The 13,384-nt window shown below is 40.2% G+C and overlaps 2 protein-coding genes and 1 non-coding gene across 3 annotated transcripts; 1 reads left to right on the plus strand and 2 right to left on the minus strand.

The window, feature by feature from the left end:
- Nucleotides 1–3,000: 3,000 nt before the first annotated feature.
- Nucleotides 3,001–3,086, minus strand: trnay-gua (transfer RNA tyrosine (anticodon GUA)). Its single transcript is given in 2 exon segments — nucleotides 3,001–3,036; nucleotides 3,050–3,086. It is a non-coding gene; the product is annotated as a tRNA-Tyr (tRNA).
- Nucleotides 3,087–4,270: 1,184 nt separating this feature from the next.
- On the plus strand, nucleotides 4,271–10,384 carry trim55b (tripartite motif containing 55b). Its single transcript, XM_086065958.1, has 8 exons — nucleotides 4,271–4,563; nucleotides 5,202–5,374; nucleotides 5,640–5,826; nucleotides 5,914–6,009; nucleotides 7,877–8,110; nucleotides 8,184–8,206; nucleotides 9,242–9,366; nucleotides 9,431–10,384. The coding sequence occupies exons 1-8, from the start codon at nucleotides 4,435–4,437 to the stop codon at nucleotides 9,601–9,603; spliced, it is 1,140 nt and encodes a 379-aa protein (XP_085922084.1). The 5' UTR covers nucleotides 4,271–4,434; the 3' UTR covers nucleotides 9,604–10,384.
- Nucleotides 10,385–11,814: 1,430 nt separating this feature from the next.
- On the minus strand, nucleotides 11,815–13,086 carry crhb (corticotropin releasing hormone b). The gene is made up of 2 exons (XM_086065877.1): nucleotides 12,849–13,086; nucleotides 11,815–12,660 (listed from the first exon to the last, which is right to left on the minus strand). Exon 2 carries the CDS (start codon nucleotides 12,637–12,639, stop codon nucleotides 12,100–12,102), a length of 540 nt encoding a protein of 179 aa, XP_085922003.1. The 5' UTR covers nucleotides 12,640–12,660; nucleotides 12,849–13,086; the 3' UTR covers nucleotides 11,815–12,099.
- Between the last annotated feature and the right edge of the window lie 298 nt (nucleotides 13,087–13,384).

The following is a 13,384-nucleotide window of genomic DNA, read 5'->3' on the forward strand; positions in this document are numbered from 1 at the left end:
AGATAAACACCAAACATTAATGGAGCAGAATAAGGAGATTTTATTTGGGGAGTTCCGTGCACGTAGAGGAGGGGGGGTGTGGGGGGGACAATGGATGTGTCATGGCAACAGTCAGGCACTGTGCCAGTGGAGGCATAATAACCCCCCTCCCCCCCTCTCTCTCAATTTCCATGGCTTCCCCTCACTACTGTGCCCCCCTTCTCCCACCACACACAAAAGCATCCCACATCATTTCCAAGCGTCCGAGACAACAAGAGGGATAAAATTCCATTTGAATATGTTTTTAAGACATGATGGAAAGCAAAGTATGTGTTTTGAGTGACATTTTTTTATTTTAAATAAACAAATAATAAAACAGTCAGCTTTAATAAATGACAAAGGCGTGTCAAACTCAATAAATTATTAAAATAAAACAATAACTGTGGACTGTCTGAATTGCTTTTAGACCTTTAGACCTTCCAATAAAAGTAATCAAAGGCCCAATTGTTGGATGCCACTCCAAGATTACCCTGAGAGATTAACCTGTGGTGTGGTGTGTGTTGAGAGAGATATTTCTAGTCATAAATGTTAAACTTGTTCAGTATTTTATGCGGCGTACACACATACCGTTGCGATAATCGGCTAAATTTTAAGCATTTTTCCTATGACTGCTATATATTTCATTATGATACGATTAGTGCGCTTGGCGGAAGTAGGCCTTTGGAGGAAGTAGGCTGTCGAAGCAACGACTAATTGATATACACACACCTGAGCGGAGTAAGGCTAGGGAGCTTTTTTTGGTCCGTCAGGTGAGCAGCGTACCTGCTGATTGCCCTCAAGGGGTGCGAGGGAAGTATCCCTTGAGGTCCCGTCGCTCCATCAACTGCGGAAATTGATTCGGCTGTTACCTCATTTATCGTTGCCCGGTTGCATTTTTATACAGTTGGTGGCGCATCTAATGTATTTCTCTACAAGGGTTCGTCAGCTGTGGGGTGTTTATTTACTCAACTGCAGATGGGAGGGGCATCGATGAGGGTTGTTTTTGGAGTGGGCTGATATTAAAAGTCTAATCGGAGAAAGAGAATGTACTATCTTCATTATTACAATGCATAGAGTTAGTTTTGTGGTAACACTTTTCATTTATATATTGTTAAATTATTAATCTACTTAATTTATAATAAGCATATATATATATAAGAAATAATACGTATTTTGGTTAATATACTAGTACAATTAAATATATATATAATTACTAAAAAGAAAACTCATAATTAAAACAAAAAAAACTTGAGACTGCATTTCAACTGAACTGGTTATGTTGCGCCATCTTGTGGCACAATAGCGTTGAACAAAAAGAGGCCACCCTTTTTTGATCAACATCGACCTGGAATGCTCTATTATGTCAGAGTTAAATGAATGACTACACAACATGGATTGATGAATTCATTAAAATATAAATTACTGTATGTCTGTAAATAAATGTAAATTTGTGAACTGGAATGTAAATTATTTGATGATGAAAACATGAGCAAACTGATGAATTTATATATTTTTGACGAAAAAGCTATTAATTTAATTATGAAAAATAAATACAATATATCAAATAATTGTAAAACAACTAATATATAAATATGGAATACTTTAATCATTAAAATAATTAATTAATCAAAACATGTATGTACTTTTATAAGGCAATTAATAATGTAAATTCAATATAAACAATAATAAAAATGCACAACGATAGAAATGAAAAACATATTTAAAAAAAAAAAAAATACTAACCTCACAACAAGCAGCAATTTGGAACAAACCTTCCAAAAATGAGGATTCATGCTGGTCACTCCCATTTCCAGTGGAAGATTGCTGTCAAATACAAACATAATAAACATAAAATAAAGAGTTGTTTATGCCCCCCGCTAGCGTAATGCTAACACATGATCGAAAACGCCATAGAAGGCTAACGATTAGCATCGATAGATAGAGCAATGCATGTTTATAGACAATATAACAGTACTCACAGGCATATGTTATATTTATTTTTAATTATGACTGTATTTTAAAATATATATATAAAGTACAATATTAAGATGTGCTATTTTCCTAATGTGCACAAAAGTTAGTTAGTTAGGGTCGGAATGGATTACGTATAGTAGAGTAGAAAATGATCAAAAAGTACAAACCTTCTCCCACCACTAGATAGCACTAGTTGACTGTATTCCTCAGCCGGTTCTTCTTTTCAGTGATAGAACCTCATGTGACGCTGTATTTGAGAATGTTTTACGGTGTATGAAAGCACATTCACATTGATGTGCACGTACACTAGTGTATGGTACTTATCTGCTACTAGAGAACGTGATTACTGCACACGACAGGCTGAATTTAATTCTGGCCGATTATGTGACGTCCATGCACTGATGCAAATAGCACTTACGTGAGCGGCTTTTACTCAAATACACTCACGAGACGCATTTTAATTGCTTGAAAAATGTGGATGGAGGAGTAATTTTGGAATGTAGACAGGAAAATGTGGATTCGTGAAAAATATGGGGAATTTATAAATTACTGAATTAACTCTTCGATGTGTGCGTGTCACTGATCTGTAAATATTACTGGATATCAGCATACGATCCCATACATTTACAGAATCAAAATTGGATAACTTTTGAGACAGTACTTAGTAGAAACTGCATGATCTATATACTAGAGCCTACGAGCTGTGTATGTCTAGTATGTACGTATAGGCTAACGTACATTTTATATAGTAGTCTTCTCGCGAGATGGGAGGGGTAAGATGGCCGCCCTGTGGCTAACGCCTTTTGATTGGCAAACGACAATGGAGCACATTGGAAATAAAGCATTTTGGTTGGCTAATGACAATGGGACGAGGAGGCAGTTTGATTGGCTAATGGGACTGGGACAGGAAAGAATGTAAAACAAAACCAAAGAAATGGTCCAATATTAATAATAAGGATTTCAGTACCGTTAAAAAAGATTTAAAAAAATATATTAAAAAAAAAAAAATCCTTCGAGCCGGATTTGAACCAGCGACCTAAGGATCACTGTGATACCGCTACAGTCCTCCGCTCTACCAACTGAGCTATCGAAGGGGCTGAGCATTGTGAGTTACAGTTAGCTTTTTGAGCCGGTATGAGGGGTTGCGCAACTGAATTACGAATTTTTGATCGCTTTAAAGTGCGCTAACGCAGATAAACACTGCAACCCTGACATAATTGGCTAAAATGTTAAGATTTGCACTTAACTATTTATTCAAAGTACTGAATAGTCGCTTCTGCGTCGTTGCGTTACCCGAAAGCAGGAAATAGTCCTAGTTTAGAAAACCTAAATGGAACGACTTCATGTGTTTTAAGAAGGCTGTGAAACGTTGTGTTCTCATTTTGGTGTATTTTTATATTTCTTAGTTTAAGACCCCTGGCAATTTCCCCCCTTTTGTATTATGCTATTGTGAGATTGTTGTGTATAATGACTTGTAAGTTTATTATGCTGCGTAATGTTTGCCATGTTTTAGTTCTTGATTTCAGAAAAAAAACGACTTAATGTGTTTTTTCTTTTTTTTAAAGTTCACAAAACTTAGTAACGTCCTTTATGAGTAGTGTGTCCAATTTGCTAGTCTTAAAACTTGGTTTAATTTAAAATTAACACACAAGCTCTGCAGAAGACGCCCCAAAATGGACATTAGCATATGCGGTCAAAGCTAACAATAGTGATACTAAATTGCACCTGACCAGACCTCATAATGGTCTTTTGTGGTGTATGTGTGTCACTTTTTCCATATATAAATGTTTACAACGTCTAATGTCTAGTTTCAGGGTTCCAGTTAAGTGCTAAATCTAAAAGCAACAAAAAGCTATGAATGTAATTATCTTTGGAAGCCAACGCTAGCGGCAGTGCTAATTTAAACCGCTAATTAAACCAGACTTCACAAATTAATTTCTTTGTACTAATGCTAACCTTTTAGTTTTCTACTGTTGCTTCAAAATAGTTATTTCGTTTTAGATTTTCACCCAGCCGAGTTGCCAAGTCAATGATGGAGAATCTTGCGTTAGCAATAATGGCTAGCATCACAATTCAGTCGTAAGGAGAACGTCAACTGTCCACCTTTGGGATTATTACGGAGCCCATTATTATTTGTGGCAGTGTGATTACTGATGGCTATAGCTAGAGGCACTGCACAAAGCCTTTACTGTGTAAATAAAGGGGAAGAGTGTTGGCAACCAGCAGCTGTCAGCCACTTCCCTTCTCAGTTTCAAATATGGGCAAGGTATAAATGGCATTGACGTGAGTGCAGTAGCTTCTAAAAACAGACGTGATACCAGCAGCAAGAGAGAGAGGAGCGACACACGCGGCCTTGTACTTTTGGTTCTAATGTTATTTTCATAAAACAATCTTTTCCTGGCGTTAACCAGCTCTTCTGTTTTTGTCAGGCCCGGAAGAGTTATGAACACCATGCAGAACCTGGAGAAGCAGCTCATTTGCCCGATATGCCTGGAGATGTTTACAAAGCCTGTGGTCATCCTGCCCTGCCAGCACAACCTCTGCCGGAAATGCGCCAACGACGTCTTCCAGGTAAGGAACGAGGCACTCGACAAATATTTGTCATCAACGTGATCCATTGGGACCATCCGGAGTGTTGCTACTTGACGTTAGCGCCTCAAGCTAACCTCGTGTCATTGAAACATTTGACATTTGTGTGAACGTAAATAGCACATGATGACATCTGAAAGGATGCATCTTATCTATACAGGTATGTGTGTTTGTTTGAATGCTCGAAGCTTGTGGATTTTAGGGTGGACATGCGCCAAGAATCATTTTTGGAGCTAATATTTTTTGTCAGGCCATGGATGGGGGAATAGCTTGATATAAAAAGTCTACACACCCCTATTTATGATTTATGATTACGTTTATGTGATGTAAAAAAAAAATGAGAGCAAGTTAGATATTCATTTATATTTCACACACATATATATATATATATTAGATATATATTAGAGAGCAAAAGCAAAGATAAACAACTGAGAAAATGTGGTTGCGCAAGAGTGTATCATGGGAGTCAGCGCACTCCTGCCACCTATTTAAAGCGCCACTGATTAACCCAAAATATATTGGTCACATTATTGGATTTATCTAGGTTTCTTTTTTTTTTCTTTTTTTTTAGATCACACAAATCACAAATCAGATTGTACTCCATTGTCAACCATTTACAGGCCTCCAACCCGTACCTGCCGACAAGCCGGAGCGGCTCGTTAGCGTCCGGCGGCCGCTTCCGGTGTCCATCCTGCAGGCACGAGGTGGTCCTGGACCGCCACGGCGTCTACGGGCTGCAGCGGAACCTGCTGGTGGAGAACATCATCGACATGTTCAAGCAGGAGTCCAGCAGGTTAGTTGGGAAAACGCCGGTGATGTTGACATCGTGTCATACTCAAATTTCCGGTCTTTAGCAACAACATACACTAGCTGTTCCATTTAATTTTGGGAGGGGACATATTTGTGATTGATGTGCCACACCTCTGCATGCATAGTTGACATTTTGCCCCTCACATTCCACGCACGGCCGAGACCCGACGACTCGTCGATACACTTACGGCGACGCGAAACTGTGACATTATCAAAGTGACATCGCTCTTCCCGTTGGTTAACGACAGCGGCGGCACGCCGGCGCCTGAGCGCAAGGAGGCGGCGGCGGCGCCCATGTGCGACGTTCACAAGGATGAGAAGATCAACATCTACTGCATCAGCCACAACGTGCCCACGTGCTCCATGTGCAAGGTGTTCGGCGCGCACAAGGACTGCGAGGTGCAGCCCATCAACAGCATTTACCAGACCAAGAAGGTGAGATTTGACCTCACAAAAAACAAAACAAAAAAAAAACTGTAAGAAATACCAAACCCAAAAAAATGAGGGGTTCATCTCACACAGACGGAGCTGAACGACGGCATCGCCATGATGCTGGGCAACAACGACAGGTTGCAAGGAATCATCAGTCAACTGGAGGAGGCCTGTCGAGTCATAGAGGTTAGTTTCCCTCAGACAACAAAATTGTAAAAAATAAAAAAAAAACACCTTGAAATCATGTAAACACATTAAAAAATATTAGAGAGCAAAACGTAAATATTGTGTAAACAAAGTGCAACAGTCTCTTTGTTTACACTAAACATTTCTTTTTTTTTTCCGAAACTAACAAACTTATCATCTCACAATATACATCATTAATTATGGCCAAAAAATTAACCGACAGTTGTTGCTTTCTGTAGGTGTAAAACGCAGGATGGAAGAGGATCAAGGTTATTTTAGTTAACTAAAAGTAACGAAACTAAAACTAAAATTCCAAAACATTTTCATTAACAAAATAAAAAAATGCTTTTAAAAAAAACTAAAACTAACTGAAACTACATTTTACATTTAACAAATTAAAATTAACTATAAAAATACTAAAAATATCCTTAGTTTTCGTCTTTCGTAATTAATTAAATACATGAGCCTTTGGGGTTGATTTGAAATGTGATTTAAGTATGTTTATTTCGATATTATTAACCGGAATAAGGACGTTTGAAAGTGTGTCGCACTGAAGGGACGTCATCTAGCAGCAGCCAATAGAAAAGCACCTTCAGATGACGTCGCTCATAGCTGACAATTATGCGCGTTTGATTTTTGGCTCCAATGGCTTGCCTGATTTTTCAGTTAATTCAGCTGAATCGCAACGCGAGGTAAGTCAATCTTAAGTAATACACGTTTTTAAAACGAAAAACTAATATCAAAACTAACTAAAACTAAGCATTTTAGAAATAACTAATGAAAAATAATAGAGCTGACCCTAAAAACTAATTAAAACTAAATCGAAAAAACTAAATCGAAAAAAAACTAACCATAATGGCATTTCCAAAACTATAATCACCCTGGAAAAAAACAACAATAACCCTGCCACAGTTTGGCTTTAGCCCCAGGTTCTAGTTAGCTAGCTCCCTAGCTAGCTCCCGTGGTGCTCATGTACCTGCTAGCACCTGTGGCTAAAGCCAAACTGTGGCAGGATTTTACCTTCTGGACCTGGATTTGCCACAGTTTGGCTTTAGGCCTTGATGATAGCTAGATATATAGCTAGCTCCCTAGCAGGTAAACGAGCACCATGGGAGCTAGCTAGGGAGCTAGCTAGCTATCACCTGAAAGTAAAAACACTACCACAGTTTGGCTTTAGGCCCTGATGCTAGCTAGCTCCCTAAGAACTGTGGCAGGGTTTTTACTTTCCAGACCCGGATTTTCCATCTCTGGTGAGGACTGAGTCATTCAATAATCTCTTTCTAATGTTCTCAGCAAAAATGAGGCTCATCTTGAAATACTTCCTGTTTTCACTCTTTCAAATTCACACAATGAATCGTGTGGATATGTTTTTTAGACAATAACGGGCAAAAATAGTTTTAGTGAGCCTGTCCTGTATAATTGTCATAATATTTATCTAAAGTCGAAACAGTGGTATATTTATATATTTTTTCATCTAATGTGATTCCATTTTCTTTATTAATTGTGTATTTGGGTGTACACGTTTTTGATATATCGGTGTGTGCTATTTTATTGATGACAGGAGAAACAAAGCTTTCCTTAGTATTCCACTCTCAGCTTTCATCTGGCCGACAGGCAAATATTCACATTGCGGCTTGCCTCCTTCAATTTTCATACCCGTTGTTGCACCTACACGCTCGTACTACGTGTTATTCTGCCTCCAGCCCAGTGATGGTGTGCAAGTCATTCATGCGTTATGTGCGTCACTTCCTCCTGCTGAATTGAAAACATTGCCGCTTCAGTTTTAAAAGGCTAGTGTTCTCGGAGGCCAATGTGTTTTCGCGAAGCGATTTAATCATTTCCTCGCCACGTTTCCACTCACGAAAAGGAGAACAGTCGGCGTCAGAAGAATCTGGTGTGTGAGAAGTTTGACCTGCTGTACACCATTTTGGAGGACAAGAAGCGCGACATGAGTCTCAAGGTGACGGCTGAGCAGGACGAGAAGGTCAGCTACATCAGGGGCCTGACCAGGAAGTACGGAGACCACCTGGAGGAGAGCTGCAAGATTGTCGAGAAGGGGCTGGAGATCATGGAGGAGCAGGAGATGGCCGTCTTCCTGCAGGTCGGACCGAAAAAGAAGGTCGGCGCGGTCTGTGTTCGCTGGTGGCTGACTCCATTTTATTTCTCTCTTCCAGAACACAAAACCTCTCCTCAAACAGTAAGTATGCCGATAACATGGAGTCCAAAAGTACTTTATCGTGCAACTATCGAATTTTGACCTACATGGTATTTAACGTTGGAATTCTGAAGTCTTGAACGTTAGCTCAGACTAATACATTTAACCCAGGACTAAGAACTTTACCTTTTAGCCAGAACTTAAAAATAACAAAACAAAATATGACATAGTTTAGTCCAGAATTAGGAAGGAACTTTAGTTGGAAAGTAGAAACTTTAGTCCAGTATTCGGGACTAAGAACCTTCTCTAGACTACAAATGTTATCCTGGCACTAGGTAGCAACTTGATTCCAGTATTAGAGTAGGAACTTTAGCTGGACAATGGTAGGAATTTTAGCACACAACTACAAATTTTACCCAAGAACGAGGAACTTTAGTACGGAGGAAGAACTTTAGCCCAGGACTAGGTAGGAATTTGAGTCCAGAACTACCTTTTGGCAGAACTAATGTAGGTACAACTGTAGTGAAACAAGGTAGGGATTTTAGCCCAGAACTAGAGACTTTAATCCCGGAATGGGTCGGACGTTAAGACCATAATCAAGAAGGAGCTCTAAGCCAGAAACCACAAAGCAACTTGAACCCAGACCAGGTAGAAGCTTTTACTTAAATAAGGTAGGAATTTTAGCCCAGAACTAGAGACTTTCATCAAGAACTGGGTCGGACGTTAAGACCATAATCAAGAAGGAGCTCTAAGCCAGAAACTAGAAAGGAACTTGAACCCAGACCAGGTAAAAGCTTTTACTTAAACAAGGTAGGAAATTTGGCTCAGAACTCGTTAGAAACTTTGGCCCGGAACTAGAAGCTTTGCATCTGAACTAGGAACTTAGCCTGGAACTAAGTTGGAACTTCACCTCGGAGCTAGAAACGTTGCCTTGTAACGAACCAGGCAACCACCAACGAACCAGGACCTTAAACCCTGAAAACCCTGCAACTCCAGGAACTTTGACTACTGAGTCGACTGCACTGACCAAATCCGAATGTAACGTAAACAATAAGTGACCAATTTTTTTACTCGTAGACTCGCAGAAGCATGTAGCACATCCCACCTGGACAAAGTAGAGCGAGGCTACGAAAACATGGATCACTTCACCGCCGACTTCCGGCAAGAGCGCAAGGCGTTGGGCAGCATCGACTTCCTCCAAGGTGACGAGCACGACGACATCACATGACGACACGTCTCGCTCAGACAACTCTTCTTCTTCTCCAGACGACGACGATGACGAGGATGAGGACGAGGATGAAGCGGCGGGAGTGCCGCAAGTCGAGGCAGCGGCGCCCGCAACCTCCACGGCTAGCACGCCCGCCGTCTCTTCCGCACCGCCGCTTCCCGCCGCAACAAATCCCGTCGCCGCCGTAGCTAAAAGCGCGGCATCCACCTAGTGTTGTCCCCGTGAGACAGGATACTTTTGGGGCAAAAGGTAAACCCTGGAGAAAGCACAACGACTGAACTTTTTACCCGTGTTTTCTGTGCGTCTTTCTCTTGATTGTGGAACTTTTATTAATATTTTTACTACTTTAGCACAACTTTAGAAAACACGCAACTATGTACTTTTTGAGTTGGCAATAACTAGAGCTGCAACCAACGATTATTTTAATAATCGACTCATTTGTCAATTATTTTTTATAATACTGTCATTTATAAAAGTATACACTAATGACATAATTAAATGGAATGTAAAGAATGAAACTTTTTTTTTTTTTAGAAAACACGCAACTATGTACTTTTTGAGTTGGCAATAACTAGAGCTGCAACCAGCCATTCTTTTAATAATCGACTCATTTGTCAATTATTTTTATTCTACTGTCATTTATAAAAGTATACACTAATGACATCATTAAATAGAATTTAAAGAATTAAACATTTTTGCCACACTTTTTGCTTCACTTCACTAGACATTTTGCTGCTCCTGCTGATGTGCACACTGTGGCCATATGGGGGCAGTATAACACAAAAATAAATAGACTCCTCATTTCCCTGTAAGATGTTATTCGCAGAGGATAAAGAGTAGATGCCTATGATAATTTTTATGTACATTTTTTTGCTACCACATAGCCCATATGTGGAGTTTCTTATTCTGTGTTAGCATTAAGCTAAAAACAATGTTTAATTGTCTTTGTTTTGTGTTTAGTTTCACAGTAAATATCAACTGGGAGTGGCATGTTGAATAAATTGCTGCAATCAAAATTGAAGCAAAAAAAAAAATCGGCCTAATGATCGTTTGTATGTCCAAAAAAGTTGTAAATGGGGTCACTTGTATCTCAAGTCAGTGCTGTATTGTATATATGACATGAATGGTCGTTTTGACGTGGGCACAAAGTGTTTTGGGGACAAATGGTAGGGGGTCACTTTTTTTTGCACACTTAAAAAATTAGGGACAAAGTTTTTGTGGTCTAATTTTCTACATTTGCTGGGGTAGTGGGGGGGGGGGGGGGGCATGAAATATTTTTACAGCACATTTCAGATGGGGGAATGTGGTGGTGGGGTACTTTTTTGGCACACAAATTATTATATATATTTTTTTTTTCAGACTAATTTTTTTTTATTTTTTGCATTATTTTTCCAGTCCCGGTTCAATAACTGCCTCTATATCGCGCTCAGTGCCGCTCGTTGAGGGCTTTCAATGCAGCACTGAGCCACAAGTAGGAGAAGGAGGATGACTCACAGCCTTTTTTGTTTAGTCTGCGCGGACAGTGTCGCTCAAGGATCAGCACACACACACACACATATATATATATATATATATATATATATATGTATATAGATCTATTCAATTAACACCCTCATTAACAGTCCACTCGAGCTTCTTGTCACTTTAATTGCATCTGGAGGAAGTGGGAAATGTTTCGACGAACGCGTGACAGACACCCTTGTTAAAATGTTTCGTTGTTTTGAAAGTGAATCCGCATGCAACGTTAACCCACGACTCGGCTTCTATATGAATCAATATCTGTGTAGGCAAGACTCGGGAAAAGATGCATCTCTGCTTGCTTAACAGCTCGCCGCTCTATATTGACATGTGTGCAAATCCATCCATCCAATTTTTTTTATTTTGTTTTTTTTAATTCATGTTGGCCAGCGAGCAGGATTTTTTTGCCTTTATTTCACATGGGAATGAGAAATATGTGATGGAGGTGATGTTTCGAATATATACGAGTGGCGTTACAGCCATTTTGTGCAGTTTAGCCATCGTTTGACTTTTTATTTAACATTTTCATTTCATTTATTTTGCCTTTATTTCACATTGGAATTTATCAATATGGAATCAAAGTGTAGATTTTCAAAGGGGTTTTAAGGCCGATTGAATATAGTAGTATTTGTGATATTCAAGTCATTTTAGGGATTTTTTTAAAAAAATGATTATTACCAAACAGACAGATTTTGTATTCGTACAAGAAAATGTTTGCAGCGTTAATTAAAGATGAGTGTATTAGAATTGTCTCAAAAGTATTTGGACAGTGACTTGACCGTCTTACCACACCAATTAGTGCTATTTATTTATCGGGCAACTCCATCTTTACCATATCTGAGAATTGAAGCCTTTTTAATGTGATTTTTTTTTCTAGTGAGAAAGAGAAAATGTAAAAAAATCGTGCTTTGAGTAGTTGTTTATTAGAAAATATAGGCTATGGTTATACTGTATATACGATGTTCTCCTGCACGTGACTCATGTTTGCACATCAGTTTATTAACAAACAAAAATGTCATATGTACAGAAAAAAAGCAACTTGTTTTCTGGGATACAAAGTTTTTTTTTCATATTTTTAACATCCACTTTGAGCTGTAAATCATAGCGTGATAAAAGCAGCAAAATAAATAAATATGTCATTAAATAAATATAGTTTTTTTTTAAGGGTGGATTTAAGGGTCTTTGGTCTTCACTTCCCGAAAAGCTCCATCATTCTTCTGTTGTTCTGGGCTTGCTGAGCCAGCTGCTCCGCCTTGGACATCTCCATCATCTCCCTCAGGAGGTGGAAGGTGAGGTCCAGAGAGATGGGCGGGTCTTCGGACCGGCGGCCCCGCTCCACCGAGTCCCCCTCGTCGTCATTCTTGAAGCCGCCTCGAATGTTGCCCACTTTGCCTCGCAAAAGCCTCCGAGTCAGCTGCAGCTGCAGCGCCCGGTTCAAGAGCCCACCGGCTCCCAGGGGGTACATGGACGAAGGGGGGGAAAAGTTTGAGTCGCCGTTCCCCAGCCGGATGAAGTACTCCTCCCCGAGGCGCTCCAGGATGGGACCCGAGGGCGACCTGTGTTGCTGTTGTTGCTGCTGCTGCTGCTGCTGCTCCACCTGCTGGGGGTTGGGGCTTTGCGCGGCCGGGAGGCGCAGGGCTCCACCGGGGCTCTCAATGGCCCGACATTCGCGGCGCGGGAGGAAGGCAACGAGCAGAATCACGATGGTAGCGAGAAAATTGAGCTTCATGTCAGGACGTGAGCAAAAAATCTGCAGATGGGGAAAATGGGAAGAAAGTCGTTTTGGTTGCGTCATGCGCAATTACGCACTATTTACGCATCGCTTTTGATTTGATTTGTATTTGTATTCTTTTCTTTTTTTTTTTAACTAGTTTGAGTTTTGTTTTTTTCAAGTGCTCATCTTGTGTCATTCCAAACGACGCAAATTTCTGGTCATACCTTCACTGTGTACAGGAGATCCAATGCGGTGGTGGTTGTTGGTTGTCGGGTATGCTTGGCGCGATGCCCGCCGTCTTCCTTTTTTTTTTTTTCCTCCCCCCACGAGTGCAGTTATGTGGTGTTAGTGCTGGTTACTTTTAAATGGGAACGACGTGGAGTGGACTTGTATATATAGTGCGCGCCTCGTTATACGAGTCGAGGCGCATTGAGTCTGCGCGGTTTTCGCCGTGGCTGCAACGTGAATGGACGACCCCCCCCCTCCCGCACCCCCCACCCCCTCCCTCCCTCCTTCCAACTCACCATCCCTGACAAAGTGCTTTAGTTTAGACGGGATGACTCATTGAGTGTGTGCGTATGTGTGCCTATAGATACCACACCTGCTGGTATTTTTACACGTACAAAAATGAGCTATTGTATTTTAAGTCACTCTTTCAAAGTTAGGAATTCGTTAGCTAACTAGAGGAGCTAGTTCTTCCAAAAAAAAGAAGATTGCCACTTCCAGTTGAAGTTTACTTTCAAACTAAATATGAAAGTGA

Source organism: Leptonotus elevatus, chromosome 21 (genome assembly GCF_054856555.1).
Source record: "Leptonotus elevatus isolate MCC_2025b chromosome 21, RoL_Lele_1.0, whole genome shotgun sequence".
Classification (NCBI taxonomy): Eukaryota; Metazoa; Chordata; class Actinopteri; order Syngnathiformes; family Syngnathidae; genus Leptonotus; species Leptonotus elevatus.